Source organism: Crinia signifera, chromosome 2 (assembly GCF_055691185.1).
Source record: "Crinia signifera chromosome 2, ASM5569118v1, whole genome shotgun sequence".
Classification (NCBI taxonomy): domain Eukaryota; kingdom Metazoa; phylum Chordata; class Amphibia; order Anura; family Myobatrachidae; genus Crinia; species Crinia signifera.
This window is the reverse complement of record NC_139218.1, coordinates 228,567,163-228,593,643: the sequence shown is the minus strand read 5'-3', so window position 1 is coordinate 228,593,643 and position 26,481 is coordinate 228,567,163. Positions and strand designations below refer to the sequence as shown.

The 26,481-nt window shown below is 45.0% G+C and overlaps 1 protein-coding gene across 1 annotated transcript in view; it reads left to right on the top strand.

The window, feature by feature from the left end:
- Positions 1-26,481, top strand: part of PPM1E (protein phosphatase, Mg2+/Mn2+ dependent 1E) — a 273,332-nt gene that overhangs the window by 161,666 nt on the left and 85,185 nt on the right. Inside the window, exon 2 of the mRNA XM_083173966.1 lies at positions 14,509-14,627. Coding sequence (XP_083030092.1) covers positions 14,509-14,627 — 119 coding nt within the window. The remainder of the gene's footprint in view (positions 1-14,508; positions 14,628-26,481) is intronic.

Genomic DNA, 26,481 nt, shown 5'->3' with positions numbered 1-26,481 from the left:
TGTGTTTGAAAAAGGTCAGGCAGGAGCTGATTGGTTGGTTGTTTATCACTCTCCATTTTATCACTTTTGAAGCTTAGTGCATCTGGCCCCAGTCTGTAAATTGACAGTTAGTAGCCAAATGGCCAGTGATAAATACCAACCACATTATAACTTCACTGAGCAATAGATATGCCTCTCAGTCATATAATTGGCTATTATTTTGATGATTCAGATTCAGGATAAAGGGAGAACACTCATATTTCTTTCACACTGACAAATATTTCCCAGGTTATTGCACATGAACGCGCATCAACCCAGGAAATTAGTCATGTGAAAGTGTCCTGGTACATTATCCCAGCGTTCCGGGATTTTAACCCATATCTTGACCAGGTTTGGTCCCGGAATGCTCGTAGGTCCAGGCGCAGTGTGAATGGGTATACCGGGTTGACGCGACCCGGATTCCATTCACTGCATTGTAGAGGCACTGCTGGGAGATGCTATCATCTCCCAGCACCGCCCTGGCCCCTCTTCCATATGACGACACTCGCCCGGCGCTATGCCAGGTTGGGCGGCCACTGTGAAAGCGCTTACAAGACGGATTTTGTACCCGGTGTGCGACCCAGCTTGCAAGTGCTTGTAAATGTGAAAGGGGTATCACATGAACCACCTCTTTGGTGCACGTCAGCACTGAAAGTGCTGGCCACATGGCCGCCAGGACCCAAAAGAAGTCTGGACCCATAGTAAAGTAGCTGGTTAGGCCAGGTAAGTAACCGCTGGACCTTCATAGACTGGAGCCTGGTGGGTGGACGCAGAGAGATGGTGGACAGGGAATGCGGACAGGTGGGCTGGGAAAGCCAGATCTTGGGCGAACTTAAAAAAAAAAAAAAACAACAACAACATATAAATGGGCAGCCAGTCATGAGGGCCCAAATGGGAGGCCGCATTCATTTGTATGGGGTTTTATTTATTTTGAAGCTTGGCTCCCGGCTCCTGACTCCCTTACCTGGCTCTCTGCTACACACCCCCCCTCCCCCTCCTCCGTCTTCAGCTCTCTGGGTGTATTTGGGCAGCTGCCGAGAAAATCAGGTCCGACTTGTTGGAGTGGGGCCTTAAGTATAAAGTATACTAAAGTATAATAAAATGTTCAATGGCATCAGAATACAGTTTTTGCAGAACTTGACATATTTAACTTATTTTCTATGTTTCAGTTTCCTTTATACCCTAGAGCAGTGTTTTTCAACCAGTGTGCCGTGGCACACTAGTGTGCCTTGAGCTGTTCTCAAGTGTGCCCCCAGATCTAGAGATGCCCAAACCCATTTACAGCCACCACCAGTTCAAATGTTATTTACTGGTCTCTTCTTTTCATCTAAAGGGCCAATGTATTTTAGTTACCTGTGGGGACCAGTGTGATTGTTTTTAAAGTGGGGGCCAATAGGTTTGTTTTTTTCCTGTGGTGGCCAATGTGTTTTGTAGGGTGTGCCTTGGCAATTTTAAAGTCCTATTTAGTGTGCCGCAAGGTAAAAAGGTTGAAAATCACTGCCCTAGAGGCATTGGTATATGTTTAGTTTGGGCAAAGTAAAATACATTTTACAAAAATTGTGATTTTCTTTATTAATATGTATTAATGTAGCATCAACATATATTTATCAGAGCTCTACAGTACAAAACAAACAAATTACTAAAACAAGAATAGATATTTATAAACAACAACAAAAACTAAAATAGATCTACCTAGTTTACTCTCTACAGCAGTGGTTCCCAAACTGTGTGCCGTGGCTCCCTGGGGTGCCTCGGGACACAAGCAGGGGTGCCGCGGCTTGGTGGTCTAGGACCAACTCAAATTATTAATGGTTAATTATTTATGAACAAAACCAGTGCTGGTGGCTGCCAATCATAGAATGTGTACCAACAGAAGCAAATACTGCCCTTTACCACATAACTGCCACTAAGAATCGCATATAAACACAATCTAATTAATTTTTTTGGGACCTAGGGGTGCCGTGAAAAAAATTCTGATTCTCTAGGGTGCCGTGAATCAAAAAAGATTGGGAACCCCTGCTCTACAGTATAGAAAACCAAGCCTTTCAGCAAAGTAAATTGCCACATTGCTTACTTAGGCTGAATTATCTAGTCAGACATCAGGGTAAATTTATTTAGATGAGAGTTGTATGAAAATGTGGTGTTGCCCATAGCAGAATCTCCTATTTATTTATTTAGCACCTTCTAGAAGAAGATATATAGAATTTGATTGGTTGCCCATAGCAACATCGCATATTCCATCAAAATCCCGCTTGAAGCTAATGCTTCGAAAGCTAGTCTGCTACCATGTACAAATATGCACCAACACTTGCCTCTGTGTTTGTGCATGTGTGAGAGAGAGATGTAGTTTCACTGGTTGCCAACAGATGGCAGTGTTTCCTAGACACATATACTGTATTCAATCTGTGGGAACCAGCACTCCCAAGTGCTGTGTCCTTGCAAAGTGCCCCGCTGCCTTCCTCAAACGCAAACAGCGTGGATATGGGAGCACAGAAGAAGCGGCACTCTGAGACGTGTGTAAAGGTGAAACCAACTAGTGGTTTAATAAGACATACGGCAACGTTTCGGGGTCAAACCCCTTTCTCAAGCCAAAGTACAACAAGATTATTTATATATATATATATATATATATATATATATAGATGATATTAATGACCAAGTAACTTGTTTTAAATACATAGAAATAATATCAATACCTAAATAGTGATACATTAAGAGAGCGCAAATTCAGGTGAAAAATGTTATACAGATTTTTATTAAACATAAAATTCACTAGTAAATGCTTAAATTTGGGCAGTACGGACAGTGTAATGGTTAGCATTACTGCCTCACAGCGCTGAGGTCATGGGTTCGATTCTCACCATGGCTCTTACTGTTCGGAGTGTGTATATTCTTTCCGTACTTGTGTGGGTTTCCTCCAGGTACTCTGGTTTCCTCCCACAATCCCAAAAATATACTGGTAGGTTAATTGGCTCCCAACAAAACTTAACCCTAGAATGTCTGTGTGCGTTTATATGTGGTAGGGTATATAGATTGTAAGCTCCACTGGAGCAAGGACTGATGTGAATGTTCAAAAATTATCTGTAAAGCGCTGCGGAATATGTATGCTCTAGATAAGAAACTGTTAATAAATAATAAATAAATCATAAATTAATATACCACATGAAACATAATAAGCTGCAATATATAGGTAACTTAAAATCCACATTAGCCCAATAGTGCAATTAGAAATTTTCTAGGAACAATTAATCCAACTTCCTTAATTAAAGTCCCATATACGCTGAAGAAAAAGATGGTTTGCCACAGGGTGTCAGTTCTGTATAAGCAGAGTTATAAGGGTATATACCTAGGGATTGTTTTGTTGTCTGGCTTAAATTGAGCAAAGCCAGGGGTTCTCAAAGGTAACTCATCCAAGATGTTAATATTAGACTTAAAGGATGGCAATATAGTTGTCTCCTGACCACCTCCACCTCGAGGGAGCTTACAGTAGCAAGCTCTTGGTGTAAATGTCGGGGTGTAAGGAAAGTCTGGCTTGCTGCCTGGCGAAAGACTGGTATATGACCTCCAACTGGAGGGAGCCTTACGTAATCTAGAAGTTGTTCCCCCCAGAATTTTCTGCAGGTCCGACTTGGAAAGAAGTGATGGTATAGCAGTTTGCTTTTCTACCTCCTGGCTGGAGGAAGACTCCCCGGCTCTATGATTGCAAGCATCGGCTACTGAGTCCGCCGCCACTATGATGGGTCCTCTCGCCGGCAGCAGATAAATGACCGCAGGTCTTTGTAGCAGCCGGTCTTTCCAAGCTGTTAATTGGAGGGGAAAGCGGAGAATCAATTGGGGCTTTGGTGGAAATGATAGTATTTGCAGACCCCAAATCTTGACGCGTTTTTCCGCTGTGATCTGTAGCGGTTTCCAGAAGTACCCAGAAGTACAAGTTACTTGTGGGAGCTGCAAATTCAAGTATCTGAGGATTTAAGAATATCATTTTTTTATCTGTGATGATGCGTTCTATACAGTAGGTATCGCGCCCGATTCCCTGTTTGCTCAATATCTAAATAGAATGTATTACAAATGTGATCAAGATAGATAGGTACTAGCTAGATACATTTTAAAAAACAGTCGGCATGCAAATAAAAGTTCACCTCTCATTCAGATAGAGGAGTACAAGTCCCAGAAATAGCTCAACTTTTCAGAAACTGGATAATGGTAGATTATGTTTACTCTGCACCTTAGTCACTGAGACAAAGCCTCCTCCTCTTTTCCACATCCACATGCGGTCACAAAATCTCGAATAACCCTTTGGAAGTGCTCTTCATGGGGCATGAATCCGATATAAAAAGGATATTCATATAACAGTTTACAGACACACCTGATAAAACCCCGTACCAAGGTAGGCATCCATAAACCATTGCAAGCATAAATCTCATCAATGGGAATCAATGGAACTTCACTGCATCTGGCAAAATTCTACTCCTTGTGCTTTGTCCCTGCGCTAGGCCACAACCTTATGCATTTTGTCACTGGGGACTTCTTCAGAGGGCTGTCCTAGTGCTGCTCAGTTTCTCCATTTATTCCCCTAGCAAGCAATCATTTGAACAAGGACGGCCCCATACTCTGAGCAGCGGGGAATAGATACTGTGGCCATCCAAGAATAACAACATTTTCACACTCAATATTTTATGCCACAAAACCAGGGCACCACCAAATTAATAATATTGTATGATCCCCAAAAGTCATATCAGAGCATAGCAGTTAGATCAAGCTCTCATGTTTTCCTGCAAAATAGTATTATTTCATACTATTAAGGAAATAACAATTGTAAATCCTATGATAGGACTACATAAAGGTATACTTAGAATTAGCAGTTGTGTGATGTACGCAGCTACTTATAGTTATCTCGGAGATATAGCTCTCTAAATACTTTGCCAACCAGCAATTAACTGAAAGATCACTGTGTTATCTGTAGTTCCAGAAACTGCAGTTACAATTAATTCCTCCCTTAGGACTGCATAATGAATTTTGTTTATCTAACATTTTCCACTGACCTTACAGAGCTGCAAATATAAGGAATACGTATACTGAGTGCTATTTTAATGTATACATTTAGTACTTGCCCATCAGTAATAAAGAAAATGCATTTTTGTATGCAAATAGCAGGAGAAATCATAAAGTACTTTGTAGCTATTAATGGGACAGATGTATTAAGCCTGGAGAAAAGATAAACTGGAGATAGAGTGAAAGGAGATAAAGCACCAGCCAATGAACTGTGTTTGAAAATGACAGTTGAGAGTTGATTGGTTGGTGCTTTATCTCCTTTTACCTTATCCCCACTTTATCTCCAGTGTATCTGTGGCAGTCCACCCCAGAGGTGTGCCTGTGCCCCAAAGATTTCATTGCAGCCAACGCTGCCAGCAATTCCCTGCCCTGGGAGCAGGGTTGTGAGGGGTTAAACAGTCCAGCTCCCTTCACGCGAAGGGAGCCTGACACCCCCCTGATTGGATGGCTGGGGAAGTGTGAGGAGAGAGGTCAGAGGAGACCTGAAGCGGAGCGCGAAGCGGGGAGGTCAGAGGTCACTCCCCGGGAGGACGGGAAGAAGAGAGACTCTCACGTGCAGGAGGGGTAAGCAGCGCGGAGACCAGCAGCACGTGGAGCCAGGACCCGCAAGTGGCGTGCTGCACAGGAGCTGTGTGGGCAGACAGGCGGCGAGAGGAGAGCGGGCGCAGCAGCAGAGATCCCGGCGGTGATTGACAGCTCTGCTTGGCCGGAGGAGTGCGCGCCAGCAGGAGGATGCCAGGAGCAGCCTGAGACAGCGGGCGGCAAATACTCCCGGGCCCGGCGGTGATTGACAGGCCGGGACGGCACGTCGGCCGCATTGCACCCCATGGCAGGGGAGTCACATGCCACAGAGCAGCAGCACCGAGAAGAGAGCCCCTGACCGAGAGCCAGGCACAGCAGTGACCTCCAGGGCAGGAGGCAGCCCAGTGAAGGAGCCAGGAGGATCGTTACTGGCAGGAGCCAGCATCTGCAGCTGATTACACAGGTACCCAGGGCTTACCCCAACCCAGGCAGTCTGCGATACCAGGGACATTTCAGTTGCCCCACTTACAACCCCGCTCCAAACAGCCCTGTTAACCCCGAGTCACAGGGACACCCCAGGATCCAGCTCCTACCATCCTTCTGTAACCCCATTGACCCCGTTGCCGAGGCCCAGATTGTCAAGGCCAGTTCTATTCTGAGGATACCCCTGAAGCCTGTTTTTGCCATTAATACAGGAGATTGCCCCAGGAAACGGGAATCTGCCTGTCCCTCGATTCAGAGGATCGTTTTACGTCAGTGTGCATATTATAGGGACATACCCTTTTACAGGTGAGGACCTGTCGACGTGGGACCATTATGTTGGGCCAGAGACTGGTACTCCGTGACAGTGTATGTGGATTCATTTGCCATTAGATTATATTGAGATTTCTGAGCCATTTAAATTGATTGCTAGATAGAGTGATTATTGTTTGATTGTATGCTTTACTGTAGACGTTTGTTCATTAAGTATTTCTTCTTGTCATTTGTCATTGAGATATTGCAGCGGTCAGTCCGTGTGTTAGTAAAATAAATTATTGTCGCTGCTAATTGTGGTAGAGTTGTCTTTTGTGGGTCTCCTTGGGTTGTGCCGTTCCCTGCCACAGGTTCTCCGGAAGAAGGCGTGAAAAATCAAGAAGCTGCCGCCGTCATCAGCTCCAGACGCAGGTACCATCTTACACCACACCGTTACAGGGGCACTGTCACACTTGGCGTCTACGAACAGGATTGCACAAGACCCCTGTGAACGGCAAGATGTGGCGATCGCAGTACATAGAACCGCTGGAGATGCGAAGAACCGCCACTCCACCAGCCCAAGCCAATCAGAACACGATTGGGGCCATCATCGAAGCGATGACCGAAATGACCAGGATGATCCGTGAGATGCGTCAGGAATGGGCGGAGGATGAAAAGGAAAGACAGCAACGTGAAGGTGGCAGAAGGCATAGATGGCAACAGAATCGCCAATGGAGGTCGGAACGACTACACCGTGACCGAGCCGATGTATGCCCACAGACTGTGAGATGGCACGGGAGAAGAGGTCCACCGGCAGTGTTCCAGAACACGTCAAGAGCATCCGGTGTAACGCAGATGACTGATAGGCCGCGAACCGGCCCAAGAAGGATCACAGGTCGTGTCCTGTGGTTTGATGTGCCACGCGGATATGGATACATTAGACGTGCGGATACTGGGCGGAGCGTCTATGTCCATTACACCGCAATACAGAATGAAGACCCCCAGAATTGCTTTCGGAGCCTGAGCGATGGTGAAGCCGTCGAATTCGAATTAACAAGCGGGAAGAAAGGCACCAAGGCCGCAAAAGTGACGGGGCCGAATGGAACACCGGTGCTACGCAACAGACATGCCCCAGAACATCAGTGGCACTACCCGCACCGTAAAGAGCCTCTACCCTACCACCAATATAGCGGAAGCAGAGTTGAACCGAGAGTGGTCAAGCAGGAGAACGAAAGGGTCAACACCAACCCTCCTCGACCAGGACAGATGCCCCGCCCACCAGAACCTGACATCACGAGGTCAAGCAAGAAACCGGTCGTGCGGAGTGAGGCAGTCCATCAGAACTGGCAAGAAGCGACCAGGCCTCAACTTCCAGAGCCGACGCGGGAGTATGTGCCCAGGATGGATGATGCCGGTTACCGAGCGGCGAACCTAGGGCCAAGAATGGTAGATCAGCAGAGAAGCCCCGAGACCGTGGTTCAGACGGCTGTGATGCAGAAAGCAGAGCCACCAGCAGAAGAACCAGTTGAACCACTGCAGGAATCTAAGGCGGAAACGCCAGAGAGAGAAGACAAGGCCGAGATCTGTTCCATCGGTGGGAAGCCGGTAACAAAAGGTGAATATACAACCATCTCAGGAGAGGAATTCGCCTTCAGAATCCAGCAAGCGATACAGAGGTCGAAGAGGCAAGATCGAGAGGCGAGACGTGCCTAAAGATGCGTACATCATGAGAGTGGGCGCCATCCGTTGACAGCAGTGGAGAAGCTGGACCGCAGGGATGGAGGTCCTGTGGCGGAGGGATGGTTGACCCGGGGGGCCCACATTGGATATCAGGTGATAGGGAGTAATTTGACATTTGTATTATTATGTAAGTGTTTGCAATTTTTTTTTAATTTTTGCCGTTAGGATGTTTATTGACAGGACTTTGTCAAGTAGTTATTGGTCCGGATAAGTTGCCTGCGGACAGGCAAATTTCCAGCAGGGAGGTATGTGGCAGTCCACCCCAGAGGTGTGCCTGTGCCCCAAAGATTTCATTGCAGCCAACGCTGCCAGCAATTCCCTGCCCTGGGAGCAGGGTTGTGAGGGGTTAAACAGTCCAGCTCCCTTCACGCGAAGGGAGCCTGACACCCCCCTGATTGGATGGCTGGGGAAGTGTGAGGAGAGAGGTCAGAGGAGACCTGAAGCGGAGCGCGAAGCGGGGAGGTCAGAGGTCACTCCCCGGGAGGACGGGAAGAAGAGAGACTCTCACGTGCAGGAGGGGTAAGCAGCGCGGAGACCAGCAGCACGTGGAGCCAGGACCCGCAAGTGGCGTGCTGCACAGGAGCTGTGTGGGCAGACAGGCGGCGAGAGGAGAGCGGGCGCAGCAGCAGAGATCCCGGCGGTGATTGACAGCTCTGCTTGGCCGGAGGAGTGCGCGCCAGCAGGAGGATGCCAGGAGCAGCCTGAGACAGCGGGCGGCAAATACTCCCGGGCCCGGGTGATTGACAGGCCGGGACGGCACGTCGGCCGCATTGCACCCCATGGCAGGGGAGTCACATGCCACAGAGCAGCAGCACCGAGAAGAGAGCCCCTGACCGAGAGCCAGGCACAGCAGTGACCTCCAGGGCAGGAGGCAGCCCAGTGAAGGAGCCAGGAGGATCGTTACTGGCAGGAGCCAGCATCTGCAGCTGATTACACAGGTACCCAGGGCTTACCCCAACCCAGGCAGTCTGCGATACCAGGGACATTTCAGTTGCCCCACTTACAACCCCGCTCCAAACAGCCCTGTTAACCCCGAGTCACAGGGACACCCCAGGATCCAGCTCCTACCATCCTTCTGTAACCCCATTGACCCCGTTGCCGAGGCCCAGATTGTCAAGGCCAGTTCTATTCTGAGGATACCCCTGAAGCCTGTTTTTGCCATTAATACAGGAGATTGCCCCAGGAAACGGGAATCTGCCTGTCCCTCGATTCAGAGGATCGTTTTACGTCAGTGTGCATATTATAGGGACATACCCTTTTACAGGTGAGGACCTGTCGACGTGGGACCATTATGTTGGGCCAGAGACTGGTACTCCGTGACAGTGTATGTGGATTCATTTGCCATTAGATTATATTGAGATTTCTGAGCCATTTAAATTGATTGCTAGATAGAGTGATTATTGTTTGATTGTATGCTTTTACTGTAGACGTTTGTTCATTAAGTATTTCTTCTTGTCATTTGTCATTGAGATATTGCAGCGGTCAGTCCGTGTGTTAGTAAAATAAATTATTGTCGCTGCTAATTGTGGTAGAGTTGTCTTTTGTGGGTCTCCTTGGGTTGTGCCGTTCCCTGCCACAGGTTCTCCGGAAGAAGGCGTGAAAAATCAAGAAGCTGCCGCCGTCATCAGCTCCAGACGCAGGTACCATCTTACACCACACCGTTACAGGGGCACTGTCACATATCTCTTCTCCAGGCTTAATACATCTGCCCCAATGTTTGCTAGATTTTGGGGGGTATTCAATCCTGTGTCACGACTGTCGTTACGTCCTGACAGCCATGACCCTGGCCCTGTTTCATTTTGCTCAACCACAAATCAACAGGCGGGATTCAATGTCCCACCTGCCGATCAGCGAAAAGGGTGTGTGTCTGCATACATGGCCGTGGATTGACGAGATCCGCCCTTGAACGAGACAATTCATGGCAAAACCGGCCCACAGCTTTTAAAGTCGGGCCCATTTTGTCGATCTGCCTCTTCAATGCTGTTGGTCAAGACAGCATTGAAAAGGCGCCCACTGCTATTTCCCCCTTCGGAAATAGTGGCGGGGATTGAATACCCCCCTTTATCTGCTACAATGTTTTGCAATTTCTACAAGTTGAGCTGGTATCTCCATTTTTTTGTATTTTAAAGAGTTAAAATATTACTTTAATTCAAATACTCAATAAAATAGCATAATGCATTTTATGTTACTATGTAGAAGGGTATAAAGGCTACAGGGCATTCACAGCCGAAAAAAGGGTTAGTTATGAAGAAGCCATTATTCCTGACTGGCAACATGGTTGAAATAGCAACAGTGAAAATGTTGACAATGGAAATGGTCATTATGTGCATCTGAACATGTTATTGTTGTGGTTAAGTTTATGATAAACACCTAAAGATTTATCTGTCCAAGCAGTCTGGTTGGAACAAAAACTGTTAATTTGTGTGAGCAAATGACAACTATTTGCTCGCACACACTGGCCATTCAGAAAAGAAAATTGTGCACTCATTTAGATTGTTAACAATAATCCTTATCATCCGAACATGCAGTCATAACTTACGATATCGCCATTGACTGTATGTTCAGCGGGGGTCCCAGTGGCGCCACTGAACAATATTGTTCAGTACTTTACCCTAGGATCAATAGTTTTGCATATTAGCAGTTACACATATCTTATAGTATGGTAGTGTGTGTATGGAGCATTAAACTGCAAAACTGAGGGGTTTATTCTAGTTCATTCTTTATGACAAAATCCTTCTTAGATAGACAAAACCATGTGCACTGCAGGGGGGCAGATGTAACATGTGCAGAGAGAATTAGATTTGGGTGAGTTTTTTTGTTTCTGTGCAGGGAAAATACTGACTGCATGATTGTACACTGCAATATAGATCTCACTTTGAAGAAAAACCTCACCCAAATCTAATTCTCTCTGCACAAGTTACATCTGCCCCACCCGCAGTGCACATGGTTTTGTCCATCTAAGAAGGATTTTGTCAGAAAGAATGAACTAGAATAACCCCCTTAGTTGTTTGACATGTTGACTGCCAGCTTGCACAGTGTCAACATTATGACTTTGTTAAAGTGTCACATTTTATTTTGTACAGCTGTGAGCTGTACAGTAGTCAACAAATGAGAGAATTTTGCTCAAAATACTTATGCCGCCTATGTTAAGGCATATATATGACAATGATTGACGCCTGACAGAGTATTTGACAGTGTTTAAGCTTTTTCTAGTTGTATTTGCCATATATACTTGACATTCTATGTGTAGCGGTAAAAACCGCATGGTTCCGGGGCTGTACCGCACCTAATCGCACTTTTGAAAATCGCAAGATTGGGACGTTTTTTGCATATTTAATGAGATGCGAAAAACGGCCCAAATAGTGCGACTAGGTGCGATTTGATGCGATTTCTTTAGTCCTGAAAATGTGCGATTTTCAGGTCTGAAAATCGCACATTTGCAGGAAATCGGAATATATAAAAAAAAAAACTGCGCGGGGTCACCCCGCCAGAGCATAACCAGCCCCGGGCTTCTTGAGCCGGTGCTGGTGACATAAAATCACGGTCCCCGACAAATAGGGGTCCCCTTGATTTAATGAAACCAGCACCAGGCTCAAGGTCCGGCGCTGGTTCCCAAAATACGGGGGACAAAATGACTAGGGGTCCCCCGCATTTCAAGAACCAGCACCAGACCCAACCAGCCAGCAGGGTAATGCCACACCCGGGGGACACTTATTATATAAGGTCCCGCGGCCAAAGCATTATCCCCCTGGCTGGTCAGCATGGGCTGGGGTCCTGGGGAAGTGGGGACCCCCCCAAAGAAGGGCCCCCCCCTCCAGGACTTACCAGCCCATGCTGAAAGTCCGGGGCTGTCCCCGATGCCCCTGGGCGGTGGGCATCGGGCTGATGAAAAGTGTAAAAAAAGAATAAAAACTATTGTCTTATACTGTAGAACTATGAGTCCCAGCAAGTCTACCCCGCATGCTGGGACTTGGAGAACCACAAGTCCCAGCATGCGGGGCATTAAAGGGCCCGCTGGCACTTGTAGTTCCACAGTACAAGAAATAGTTAAATAAAACACACACTGACACCCAGAAAAATAAACGTTAAATACATCCACAGCCCACACATACTGATACTTACCTACCTTGAGCCCGTGGGTCGGTCCCTGGATCCGGGGTCCTGGCTCCAGGGCTGAAGAGTCCGGTTCCGGGGCCTTGGTCCTGGTTCCGGGGCTGGATCCGGGGCTCCTGGCTCCAGGGCTGAAGAGTCCGGTTCCGGGGCCTTGGTCCTGGTTCCGGGGCTGGTCCGGGGCTCCTGGGCTGAAGATTCCGGGGTCCTGGATCCGTAGTAATCCAAAGGGGTACCTGAGGAAGGAAATCCTACTCACCTGGTCCCCAGTGACGACCCCGGCATCTTCAGCTCCAGACGCGCTGCTCCTGGCTGGTACCCGCTCACGGACTGGAGAGACGCAGAGATTTTCATCTTCCGCGCCTCTCCTCAGACTGATTCTATTGGCCGCCTAGCGGCCAATCAGGAGCCGAGGAAGTCAGGGGGGGGGGGGGGTCGCATTGTGTTATTTTTTTTAACCATTTTTTATTTTGCATTAATGTTTTAATGACAAATACAAATATTGCTTATTATATAATACTGCAAAGCATTGCTGTGTATTAGACACCTTGATCAACCATGTACTAATGCTTTCTAAAGTAACAATCCAAAGTTGTTAGGTTTTTATATGATACATTTTACCACTTTCAATAAAATCACGTTCTTACAGTACTGCTTATTATTCCTATAAAATCTGAATATATGCAGTTAGACTAAACATATCAAAACATACAAGTACACTCAAAGACATTCCAATAGCACTGAAGGTTAATTGAAATACAGGTCGAGTATCCCGTATCCGAATATCCGTTATCCGAATTATTCCAAAATACGGACATTCCAGAAAGTGAAAAATTTTTTTTTTTTTGCTAAAAACTCACTGGGGACATTTGTAACAGCATCACTGGGGACATGATATGTAACTGGCACTATATATGTGCAAGACAATGATTGCTTGGCATTCAAATTCAGTGCTGAGAGAGTACACACATTTTTTTTCACGTTTTAAAACCTTGTTTTTTGAACAAATAAAATATATTTGTGTGTATTTTATGTGGTAATAAAATATATTTGTGTTTATTTTATGTGTTTACACAGCATAAATGCAAGATACTTCAAAATACATCATTGAAATATTAAAATATTCCGAAATACGGAATAATCCGTTATCCAAAATGCTCGGGACCAGGAGAATTTTGGATAAGGGATACTCAACCTGTAGTTGTTTCTCTGTGTAATGTCTCAATTTCAAATGTTTATTGTTGTCTTCTCCTGTCCTATGGGATTGTTATAGGAGAAGTTTGTGGAATCATACAGTAGCTGATGCTAGTCAGTTTTAGTAACGATCTGATCTGGTTTACACTCCCTATGTGTCTGAATTTACTGCTTTAGTTCAGCTTAAACAAATAAAGACCACAGGCAACAAGAATATGGAATACAACCATTGGCATTCCCTTATAATATGCTTGCCTGTAGTCACACAGCATAATAATAATAATAATAATAATATTAATAATATTAATTATAAATAGGATTAACATTTAAACCAGCCAACACTACTAATACCTCTTTTCCACTGTCACAATCTCCTACATTATTGCCAGGGCAGTGTGAGCCGAGGGTTGGTGGAAAAGGGTCCTTGAAATATAACCTTGGTTCAGTTATCCAGGTATCCAACCCCGGTTGGACCCGTGCCGCTACGTGACTCGGTTCTTCCAAACAGACAGATCTCCAGAAAGACTGCAAATGGTTTCAGTCTGAAAGGGGTTTACCTGCTAATAGGCTGGGTCTCTCTGGAGTGTAAATGAGGTTGAAAACTCAGGTTGGACCTGGCATTTGGTGGAAAATATAATTCAGTAATTCATTCATTTGGGTTTTCTGATGAAGCCAATAAGCCAACTTGCTGTTAACCAATTATTGTGACCACTTTTAATGCATAACCCAGCCAGGTTGCTAAAGGAAAATAAATCCATAGAATCGAATCCAAGAAATTATGCAAAGTCAAGGCAATGGTTGGCCAAGAGCCGAGTGTGATTTCATATTATCGATGCAAAAGTTTCACTGTTAGATTGCATACTGATTTTTGAGAATTATGTGGTTCTTACTGCTTGTGCTTAGGTCTGATTTATTTGTGCCCAAGGAGAGAGATGAGGAGAGTCAGAAATAGAAACCATAACTCAATCTGATATTAGGAGTCAAGTAGTCTGCTAACCTGTAATATAATTTGTTATGGAGCACAACTGTGAAATTGTATTTTTACCAGTTTTCCTTTGCCCTCTAGTTCCAGGAACTGTGCAAAACAAATTACTTGTTAGGACTGTTTGACTTATGTCTCCTTCTGTCTTCTTTCCTTAGTAATTGCCCATCTTTCATGGCTGCGGGTTTGGCAAGGGCAACAGCCGATGAGATACTGCAAAGTGACCTGTCAGCATACTATGTACCAAAACATGTGGATGGCACAGAGGGAATCATACGTAAGTCATTTCTTATTGCTAGCAATCAGAAGATTTGTCATTCTATTTGTTCCATTCTATTCATTTATGGTAAAGGAAGCAAACAAACATTATAGACGCAAGATGCACTGAGAAAATAATAAATTAATCATATTGAACTATAATATACATACAGTATGTGTTCCAGAGCCGGATTTTAGTCTTCGGGGGGGGGGGGGGGGGGGAGATTCTTAAGACAAAGAGGGGCCCCTAGAGATTAAACAACCAAACACACATAGAATACACTCTACCCAACACGCACTACATACATACATACATATACACACACAAACACACACACACAAAGCATACTTACATATATAAACAAACTGCATACATACAATACACACACAGCATACAAACAGACACATAGAGCATACATACATACATACATACATACACATATACACACACAATATATACATACATGCATACAGATCATACATACATACATACATACAAAAACACACACATCATACAGCACATACCAAGAGAGGACAGGAGGAGCTCCCTGAGTGCTGGAGGCCATAGCTGCTGCTACTGCAGGGGCTACACGTGCTCAGAAGCTCCCCCTGCTGGTGTGCCTGTGGTCCGTAGTCACTGCAGAGAGCTCTGCCAGCTCCAATGCTCTCTGCATTGTTCTCCTCAGGGTGACCCTCAGAGATGGGGGGGGGGCAGGGGTGTTCGTACCCCCTGCATCCCCCCCCCTTAATCCAGCTCTAATATGTTCTCCTGCATCTAGCCTCAATACCCCATGCAGCCCGAGTTGCCTGGTGTGAGTGAGCCACCAGGGCCCTTGCAACTCTGTTAGCATCTTTTTATTTTTTCATAATTTCAATGTGATGTGACTATCATACACCTAGATACTATGCTGAATTATTAGATATATGGCACTTGTATAGTGTGTGTTACGGAGCCTTTATATAGGACAGAACTTAATGTGGAAAAAAACTGCAGCTCCTAATTTGTAGTCCTTTGTGTTCAAATTCAGAGACTCAGTTGCACATATATATACGTTCCAGAACACATTAAATGCATCAGTACAGTCTATTGGTGCATCGTAGTTGTATCAGGTTATGACTAATGGGGTATATAATTATTGTCAGATTTTTTTTCGGAAGACATTTTGGGGGAAATTTAGTAAAGGAAATTTGTAAAAAATAGGTGTATTTGTATCCAGAAATACACTTATTTTTGACATTTACTATCCCGAAAATACGGCAATTCGTAGTCGTATTGATAGCACATCAATACGACTACGAATTGCCATATTTTCGGGATAGTAAGGGGGAAATTTACTAAAGGAAATTTGTAAAAAACAGGTGTATTTGTATCCAGAAATACACTTATTTTTGACATTTACTATCCCGAAAATACGGCAATTCGTATTCGTATTTATGTGCTATCAATACGAATACAAATTGCGGTATTTTCGGAATAGTAAATGTAAAAAATAAGTGTATTTCTGGATACAAATACACCTGTTTTTTACAAATTTCCTTTAGTAAATTTCCCCCTAAATGTCAAAAATAAGTATATTTCTGGATACAAATACACCTATTTTTTTTTTACAAATTTCCTTTAGTAAATTTCCCCCTTTACCTCAGAAAATGACATTTTACCTCATAGAACTAAAGTCAGCTATAATTATGCACAGCCGCACACAGAAAAGAGACATTTTACCTCAGAAAGGCTGTAATACGCTCTTCTCTCACCCAAATGTATATATTGATAGATGTGCTCTCCCAGGAAGGTTAAAAGATGCTAACACCTTAATACAGGGTTTACACAAAGACTGCGTTTACCTTAGATGATAACTGTACAACAGGCAGACATTTATTTGGTTCCTTATCAGAAAGAGAGAAGTTGTCGTTTTCCCTGACTAATATTTGATGGAGAAATAGTGACTGTAATAAGCAATGAGGTGTAAATCTTTATACAATTGGCTTCATGCTATAGTGACTTACACGCTTAGGCAAAGGATATGAAGAGAAGTGGAGAGAGGATATATACAGTGTTGTTACAGTGTTGTTACATTGTGAGACAGCCAGCAATTATTACTTGATTCACTTTCACTTGGGGATTACAAATACACCCACTGTCAGGATACTCAGTGCGGTACTCCAATCTACAAAACAAAAACGGACGCTTTGGTTATAGTGACTACCTAATAAATAGAAAGACTAATGCTGCTTTCACATTGCCTAAACGTTTAAGACCCGGTATTTTGAAACAGTATTTCTCTTTCAATGGTCCTGGTGACACAGCTCTACATTGGGATGTAGGAGGGTCCGTAGGAGCCAGGCACCTATCCTAAAGCTTTTGGAGGGTAGGCTCCTCCCTCTGCATCCCAGACTCTTCAGTTCGTGTTAGGTGCCCACTGGAGTGGGTGCTATTCTAAAAGGCTGCAGGAGCAGCTGAAGGATTAGAGTTAGTTAGGAGTTTTTTATTTTATTAACTTTTACAATAGTTAGGTAGGCACAGTGTGAGGATTCTCATTGAATCCTCACACTGACAGCGCAGCAGGAACTGACAGAAGCGCGTCCTGTCAGCTCACTGCGCACAGGGGAGACACTGTCTGGTTTCCCTGTGCGGCGCTAGCGGCTTCACGCTAGGTGGGGGTCAAGGGGGACAGGCGCTCCGTGATGGCGGCGGCTATTTTCTGCGGAGCTTACACACTGAGTTCCTGTGTGAGAGGATAGCAGTGTGTTACAGGCATGTTCCAAGTGGTCTCCAGCAGAGGGGGAGACACTGGAACTTGGAGATCCTGCAGTGGGAGCAGCTGTCTGGTGGTGGTTGGCGCCAAAAGCCACGGACCCCGCAGCAGCAGGGACTTGGTCTCTTTCCTCACTCTGTTTGGCGCCATTCGGAAGGCGCTTGCAGCGGAGCTGAACTGGCTGACAGATTCTGGCAGAGTGTTTGGATTTCCTGGGCATCGTTTTCCCCACTTCTGAAAGCTTCAGACAGATAAGTGACTGTTGTGCATTGGCTCTGTATTAACGCCTGTACATTGTGCACTGTGACTGTGATACTTTTTGCATCATGTCTGAGCAGCAGTCTGTGGCTTTTGAGGAGGCAGCCCTTAATGTATTGTGCGCTTGTAGTGTGTGTACACTAAAATTTGCCCCTGAACAGATGGCCAAGGGGGGGCTTGTGTATTACTTGCGCTGGTGTGAGACCCATGGGCAGTGAACCCCAGAGGGTTGAGCAATCAGAGCCTGCGTGGGCCAGTGCCCTGGGCAGGTCTGCAAATGCCTTAGTGCAATTGCTGGACAGGCAGAGTGATGTGTTGGTATCTTCCCCTAGACCTATGTCATCATCTCAGCAGTCCTCTGGCTCCTTGCCTCTGACCCAAGCAGATCCTAGGTTCTTTCAGGTCATGCAGGATACTGCAAAAGGGATCAGCAGATTTAATGATTTGCTAGACAGATTTGATAGTGATCCTGTGGGGACCCCTAAAAGGTCTTATTCAGTGCCTTTGCTTGCTGTTGAATCTGGAGAGGAGGGAGAGTGCACAGACATCCCCTGGGATTAGGGTGATGACTCTGAGGATTCCTCTGCCTCAGGGGTGGAGGATTTGATTACTGCTGTAAAACAGGCTTTGAATTTGTCTGTGGAGGATAAGACTCCTGCAAAAAGTGAATTTAAACGGCAGCGTAAGGAAACTGCTACCTTCCCTGCTGATGAAGGTTTACAGGATTTGTTGGAAGGGGCTTGGAAAACGCCCGATAAAAGGCTTCAGATGCCTGAGAGATATTTAAGTCTGTACCCCATGCCTGAGGCTCATGCGGACCTCTGGGAAAAAGTTCCGGTGGTGGATGCTTCCGTGGCACGGCTTTCTAAAGCCACTGTGCTACCTATCCAGGGGGGTGCAGCCTTTAAGGACCCCCTAGACAAGAAGTTTGAAGGTAACCTCAAGGCAATTTTTGAAGGGGTGAGTTTCACTTTATGCCCTCTTATAGCATCAGCCTGGGTCTCTAAGGCCATGATTGTTTGGGCCAGTGACTTATGTACTATTTTGCATGCCCAGGTGTGTTACTGCTAGCTGAGAAATTGAAAGCAGCTGCGGAGTGTGTGCTTGAGGCTGAGGAGGAAGCACTTAAAATGGCTTCCAGAGTATCCACGGTGTCCGTCAATGCCAGGAGAGTGCTTTGGCTTATAGCCTGGGAGGCAGATAACGAATCTAAAAAGGCCTTAGAGGCGTTGGCTTTTAAAGGAAAGCTGTTGTTTGGTTCCGAGCTGGAAGAGATTATTAAGCAGGCCACAGGAGGCAAAAGTACTTTCCTGCCGGCTCCTGCAGCAAAACAGGCCTCAAGATTTTCTGCTTTTAGACCATCCTTTCGGCCCTCCCCTAGAGGGGGTGCGTCCTTTCGAGGAAATTCATTTAGAGGAAAGTTCCAGTCCTCTAGGGGCAAGGCCCCAAACTCAAAATTAGGTTCTTTCCACAAGAAACCGAGCACCAAAGGTGAGGACAAGCCCTCAGCATGACTACCTGGGGAGTCTCCCAGCGGTGGTCACGGTGGGGGGGGGGGGGCGTCTGCGATGGTTCAGGGACGCTTGGGCGTTGTTGGACCGGGATCCTTGGGTGTTGGACATTGTATCCCAGGGATACAGGATTCCCTTCAAAGGTCTTCCTCCGAGAAGATTTATACCCACACCAATGCCAAAGGAGTCACGGCTCCGTTCTGCTCTTTTGGGGGCGGCTCAATCCCTGTTAGAAAAAGGAGTGGTGATCCCGGTCCCTCGAGCGGAGTGGAAGAAAGGCTTTTATTCCACTCTGTTTTTGGTGCCCAAGCCAGACGGTTCCTTCAGACCGATCTTAAATTTAAAGTCTTTGAATCTCCATCTGTGGGTACACCATTTCAAGATGGAATCTCTACGGTCTGTGCTGCTAAGCTTGGACAAGGGAGAATTTTTGGCGTCCATGGATGTCCAGGACGCATATCTTCATGTTCCTATCCACCCGGAACATCAGGTTCTCCTGAGGTTTGCTATAGGAAACCTGCATTTTCAATTCCAGGCATTGCCCTTTGGTCTGGCCACAGCACTAAGGGTATTCACCAAAATGATGTCGGTGATGGCGGCTGCTCTCCGACTGAGGGGAATCACTGTGATTCCGTATCTGGACGACCTGCTGTTCAAAGCAGAGTCGGCGGAGATCTTGCAGAAACACTTGGAAGAAGCCATCAGGTTTTTGCAAATTCACAGTTGGCTTTTAAATTTACAAAAGTCTCAGCTTGTGCCGTCACAGAGAATCCAGTTCCTGGGGGTTGTCCTGGATACCCATCTACATCGGGTATTTCTACCAGAGACAAAGGCCAGGGACATATCCATCCTGGTTTGGGAGAATCTGGGGCCTCGGAGTCCATCGGTTTGGAGGTGTCTGAAGCTGCTGGGGAAAACGGTGGCGACTTTCGAGACGCTACAGTTTGCCAGGTTCCACTCTCGAGTATTCCAGTGGAACATTCTGATATCCTGGTCAGGGAATGCTCAGACCATGAAGTCAGAGCGCATAGTGCTGTCTCCAGAAACCCGGTCTTCCCTGGAATGGTGGATGGAGGTGGATTCCCTTCAGTGGGGTCGGTCTCTGCAGTCCTGGGACTGGCTGGTAGTCACTACCGAGGCCAGTCTCAGGGGCTGGGGGGCAGTTGCTCTGGACCTACGGCTTCAGGGCTTGTGGACCTCGGAAGAGTCGGCCTTGCCGATCAATATCCTGGAACTGTGGGCTGTGTGGAAGGTGATATCCCTGGCAGGAGAAAGATTGCAGGGTCTCCCATTGCGGATTCAGACGGACAATGCCACGGCTGTGGCGTACCTGAATCATCAGGGAGGCACACGCAGCATACTGGCTATGTGGGAAGTTTCCCTGATCTTCTTGTGGGCGGAGCAGAAGGTTCCAGCATTATCAGCGATATTCATCCCCGGGGTGGAGAATGTTGAGGCAGATTTCCTGAGCAGGGTGGAGCTGCTCGAAGGGGAATGGAGTCTGAACTCACAGGTGTTTCACCAGATTGCAGTGAGGTGGGGAACTCCGGATGTGGACCTTATGGCATCCAGGTTCAATCATCAAGTACCCAGGTTTTATGCCAGGACAAGAGATCCATTGGCCGAAGCAGTGGATGCAATGACTATCCCCTGGGAGGGGAATCTGCTATATGTTTTCCCGCCGTTTCCAATGCTGGCAAGAGTTCTGAAAAGAATCCAGTCCCAAGGAATCCCGGTGATTCTAATAGCTCCGGATTGGCCAAGGAGGTCCTGGTACTCAAGGGTTCAGAGATTGTCTGTGGACTCGTGGCGTCTACCTCTGAGGTCAGTTCTGTTAGGTCAAGTGCCGTTCTTCCACCTGGATTTAGCTCGGCTAAATTTGACGGCTTTGCTATTGAGACCGCCATCTTAAAGAACAAGGGTTTCTCAGAGGCTGTGGTAAACACCATGGTAAAGGCTAGGAAGTCAGTGTCTTCGGCTAACTATTATAGGGTCTGGAAGACCTATATTAGGTGGTGTGAAAGGCAGAAGTCGCATACATCTCGATTTCGACTTTCAAAGTTACTTGAGTTTTTGCAGGATGGTTTCTCGTCTGGTCTAAGCCTTCAGTCTCTCAAGGTACAGATGTCGGCTCTGTCAATCTATTTCCAGAAGAGGATAGCGTTGCTACCGGAGGTGCAGACTTTCCTGCAAGGGGTTTCCAGATTAAAACCTCCCTACAAGCAACCAGTGGCTCCATGGGATTTATCACTGGTACTGGGGTGTCTCCAAAGGGCGCCTTTTGAGCCAATAAGGTCGGCTGACCTTAAGTTCCTTACATGGAAACTTGTCTTTTTGTTGGCTGTTGCCGCTGTAAAGAGAGTATTGGAGTTGGGAGCATTGTCCTGCAAGTCTCCTTTTCTTATTTTTCATGATGACAGGGCTGTTCTTCGAACAGTACCCCAATTTTTGCCAAAAGTAGTCTCTGCTTTTCATTTGAATCAAGAGATAGTTCTGCCTGTGTTTCAACCCCCAGGAAAAGGGGCAAATTGAGGAATTTGGACATTGTGCGCGCCTTGCGCATTTATGTGGACAGGGTGAAAGGTGTCAGGAAGACTGATACTTTGCTAGTCTTGTATGATGTGCACAAGATTGGTTGGCCTGCGTCTAAGCAGACCATTGCTAGGTGGTTGCGTTCTGTCATTGCCTTTGCATATACTAAGGTTGGTAGGCCTGTTCCAGCCAGGATCAACGCGCATACCACCAGGTCTGTCGCCACCTCCTGGGCGGTTCGACATGGGGCCACAGCTGAGCAGGTTTGCAGGGCCGCCACTTAGTCATCTGTTCACACTTTTGCCAAATTCTATAGGTTCCATGAGTTCGCGTCGGAGGACGCATCATTCGGGCGAGCAGTGATGAGAGCTGCAGACCTGAGTGTACCCTCCCAAAGGACCGGCTCTTGAACGTCCCAATGTTGAGCTGTGTCACCAGGACCATTGAAAGAGAAAAAGGTATTTTTCTAAGAACATACCGTTCGAATCCGTTTCTCTGATATGGTCCTGGTGAAATTTGAAATTGTGCATATAATATGTGCAGGCGTTTGTACTGAGTTAATGTATTCCAGTGGCTTTGCAAGATTGAACCGAAGAGTCTGGGATGCAGAGGGAGGAGCCTACCCTCCAAAAGCTTTAGGATAGGTGCCTGGCTCCTACGGACCCTCCTACATCCCAATGTTGAGCTGTGTCACCAGGACCATATCAGAGAAAGGGATTCGAACGGTAAGTTCTTTCAAAAATCCCTTTTTAAAACGGTATATTACCGTTTTAAACCCCTTTCACACTGCACATAAATACCGGGTCTCAAGCAGGTTTGCAGTGTGAAAGCAGGACAGACAGTAGCTATAAGACAGCGTAGTGCATATTTAATGAGCCGCTCATTACATATGTGCATATTGAATGAGCTGGTCACGCTAATTACATATGTACATATGAATGTAACACTCATTACATATGCGCATATGTAATGAGTGTCTCATTCATTACATATGCACTGTGCTCATTACATATGTGCATATGTAATGAGCTGCTCATTACATATGCACCTCGCTCTCATAGCTACTGCCTGAGTCCTATATACTGGTTCAGAGCCATTCACACTGCATAAAAAATGGCTCTGAACTGTGGAGGCTTTTTACCCGTTTGCAAATACCGGTTATTTTTAACCGGTAAATGCACACTGGTGCTTTCACACTGCAGCTCTAACCGTTTTAAAAGGCTAAAAACTCAGCAATATCCCGATTAAGAGCTGCAGTGTGAACGGCTCTGAACCGGTATATAGGACAGGCAGTAGCTATGAGAGCGCAGTGCATATGTAATGAGCTGCTCATTACATATGGGCATATGTAATGAGTGGCTCATTCATATGCACTGCTCTCATTACATATGCACATATGTAATGAGTTGCTTCTTCATATGCACTGTGCTCATTACATATGCACATATGTAATGAGCGGCTGGTACTTATATGTTAGTTGTACGCCCCACTATCCATGTCGGCATGGAGTTGATTTTATATAGTGTGGCGAGCGCAGCGAGCCACCGAGGCCGAAGTGTGGCGAGCGGACGCGTAAAACTAAGCAAATAGCTTAGTGGGCGTCCAACTAATATATAAGTACAAAGCGGCTCATTACATATGCACTACGCTGTCTTATAGCTACTGTCTGTCCTGCTTTCACACTTGCTTGTGTGGTGTGAAAGGGTTTGAAAATGTTAATATACCGTTTTAAACACCGTTTCAAAATACTGGGTCTCAAACGTTTGTTTAGGCAATATGAAAGCAGCATCAGAGGGTTGGTAAGTGGGTATGGTATCTTATTATGATTTTGTGGATGGTTCCAGAATGTAATAAGCTTGCTGAAAGTTTGAACATTTGAATTCTTTGATGCTAGAAGCAAGACTTATTTTACATTAGAGAGCATTCCAGAAGTCATATAACCGTGAATAAGAGATAGTAGTGAGTGTTGGAAGAGAGATGCAGAGAATAGGCAATTTGGGACATATTTGGAGACCAGCAAAGAGATGTATGCTGGTATATTTTATTTATTGCCTTATATGTAAGCAGGAGTATTTTATTTTATGTTTGGTACACTTCAGGTGACCAACACAGGGAGTGGAGCAGCAGTAGATTATTTTTTTCCAAGTAGATCAATCAAGCAGCTGTATTAAAAATAGATTATAGTGGTGAATGTCTGGTCTGGGAAGGCTGATATGGAGACTATTGCAATACTGCTGAAGTAAATGAGTTCCTTAATTACATATTTTTCAGTACCTTGTGTGAGATACATGCATATCTTGGATATATTATGTGTGTATTCTGGATATGTTTCTTAGGTGTACAGAACTGTATGATTTGGACTAAATGTAGGGGGCAGCAAGAGTGGCAGGCAAGTTGAGGGCAGGATGTATTGAGATAGAGATGTCAGCTCAGTAATTACTGTTGACTGTTTTAAAAACATTGAGTTTGAGATGCCAAGGTCAAGTGGCAGAAAGACAAGTTCATTAGCATGGGCACACACAATTAGTGATATACTGTACCTGGAGTAGATAGGTGAATTGAATTGGAATAGGGCTACTTGAGTGTACGCTCAGGAACCCCAAACACAGCTACATCACCAGTAGTGTGGAGGGGCACTTTGGTATAAGTGAACTTCTGTGTGACATAATGTGAATTGGCACTGTAGTACATTTACCACATTTGATGTAATGAGAGTTTTTACACTTGATACTTTATTATACTGCAAACGTACCTTATTGACAGTGTCCTGAAGATCAGGGTTTGCATGATAAAAGTTGGTTCAATAGTATGAAATTCAGTAGAGCGATAGATGAATAAGAAGTGAGTATTGGCCCTTAGCTGCAGTGTGGGGAAAGGCTAATCAGGATTAAAGTGCGGACACCTACCAATTCTGCGCAAACTGAGGAATTAATGTTTTCCTTCCCATGTGGTGGGATGTGTGAGAAGAGATTCCAATGTATGAAAAAAGGCATTTGGGATAGTTGGGTGTATGTAGAAGTCCTTAGGAATACATGATTTCTGACAGTGTTGTTCCCCTCTACAGAAATTATTAAGTTTGAACTGGAGTGTTTAGTAGCTGGAGCCACTTCATCATAAGCTATTTCTTGGGTTTGGTTATGGTGTGGTAATGCAATATCAGTAGAAGAGACTGTAGACATTGGTGTTATAAGATGTTGAAAAGTAAAAATAATTAAGAATATGAATGCTTGGTATACTGTGGTTCAATAACAGATAGATTAAAGTAAAACAGGAGAGTATGCAGGTGATGAAGTTGCTATTTGAAGGATGGGAGGAAACGTTAAGGAAATCAGAATTGTTACATATTGAATACCAGATCATGGTGTTTGCCATTTGTTCCCAGTGGAAACAAAGTCTGTTGGATACAAATGGGGGAAATACAATACAATAACAAAATACACTAGGAATTGGCATATCCGTATTCAGTCATATTAAAATACCGGCACGTATTCGTAATTTTGAAATTTACTAATATGGAAGTACGTTAGTATTGTGCCTTTTTATGGCCAATAATACCATTTGTATTCCTGTAGGTATACAAATAAATATACCATTGAAAGAATACACCTTGTATTTTACATGACTCCAATGTTAATTTGAAATTTACTAACATTTTGTAATAATACGTGTGTATACAATGCGTAAACAAATACAAATCATAAAAAATACAACAAAGTTGTGTATTTCACATGCTGTAGATTTTCACATGTGAAAGTATTCACCTGCAGAAATGTGTGCCTTTATAAAAGGCCATTAAGCACACACACACACACACACACACACACACACACACACACACAAAATGACTGAAGACTGCAATTAAAAATGACAAAAACTCAAAATAAGACACTTATAAAGCTACTATACAAACAAGATGGGGAAAATTTACAAATAATACTGCTAGGTTCCATTCACATTCGTATTGTGGCTATGCCAGTCTATGACTGGCATCCAGTGTGTATTTGTAATACATATTTATATGTTTTTTACTAATTTATAAACTTGTTTTTAAACTCGTGTTTTCCAATTGCGCTTGGTGCTGTATGGATTGATTTTTTCCATTCACATTCGTATTTCTGTTACCGTACTGTACATATTTTAGACTGTTTTATGGGTGTTTTGTTCCTATTTTTACGTACGTATTTCCAATTAATTTATGTACGTATTCTTTCTTAAACCTAATCCCATAGTGATTGGCTGCAAGTACCAATTTGGGAGTGTTCTCCCAGCCATATATAAGCATGCCTCCTACATGCCCAAGCTCCTTGTGGATTTAGCTAGGCGTGGAGAGGAGAGTGTGGTGAGTAGGTGGAGTTTGTTTAGAGTTTTGCTGGTTGTAGTTCTGAGTGGATTTTTGTTGTGCAAATTGTCCTGTAACCTGGTGGCTGGCAAATCTGAAGCCTATAGGCCATCTAATCAGCCTCCTAGATTGGCCCCTCAGAAGCGGCCTCTGCCCTCCATTCTTCAGGATGACTCTGAAGAGGTTGGATTTATGGAGGAGGAGAGGTTGATTTTGTGCAGTAAAAGGGTGAGGAATCCCTTCCTCATGGCATAGAGGCTCTTATATTTGCTATAAGAGAAGTCCTAAAAATACCGGACGAGGAGGTTAAACAGGTTGAACAAACATTCTTTTCCATTAAACAGAAGTCCTCAGCTATTTTCTGGTGTCAAATGAGCTATAAGGGAGCTTGGGCTCAGCCAGAAAATAAGTTTCAATTACCTAAGAGGTTTTTATCTATTTTTCCCTTCAGATGATCATAAGGTTTGGGAGAATCTGCTG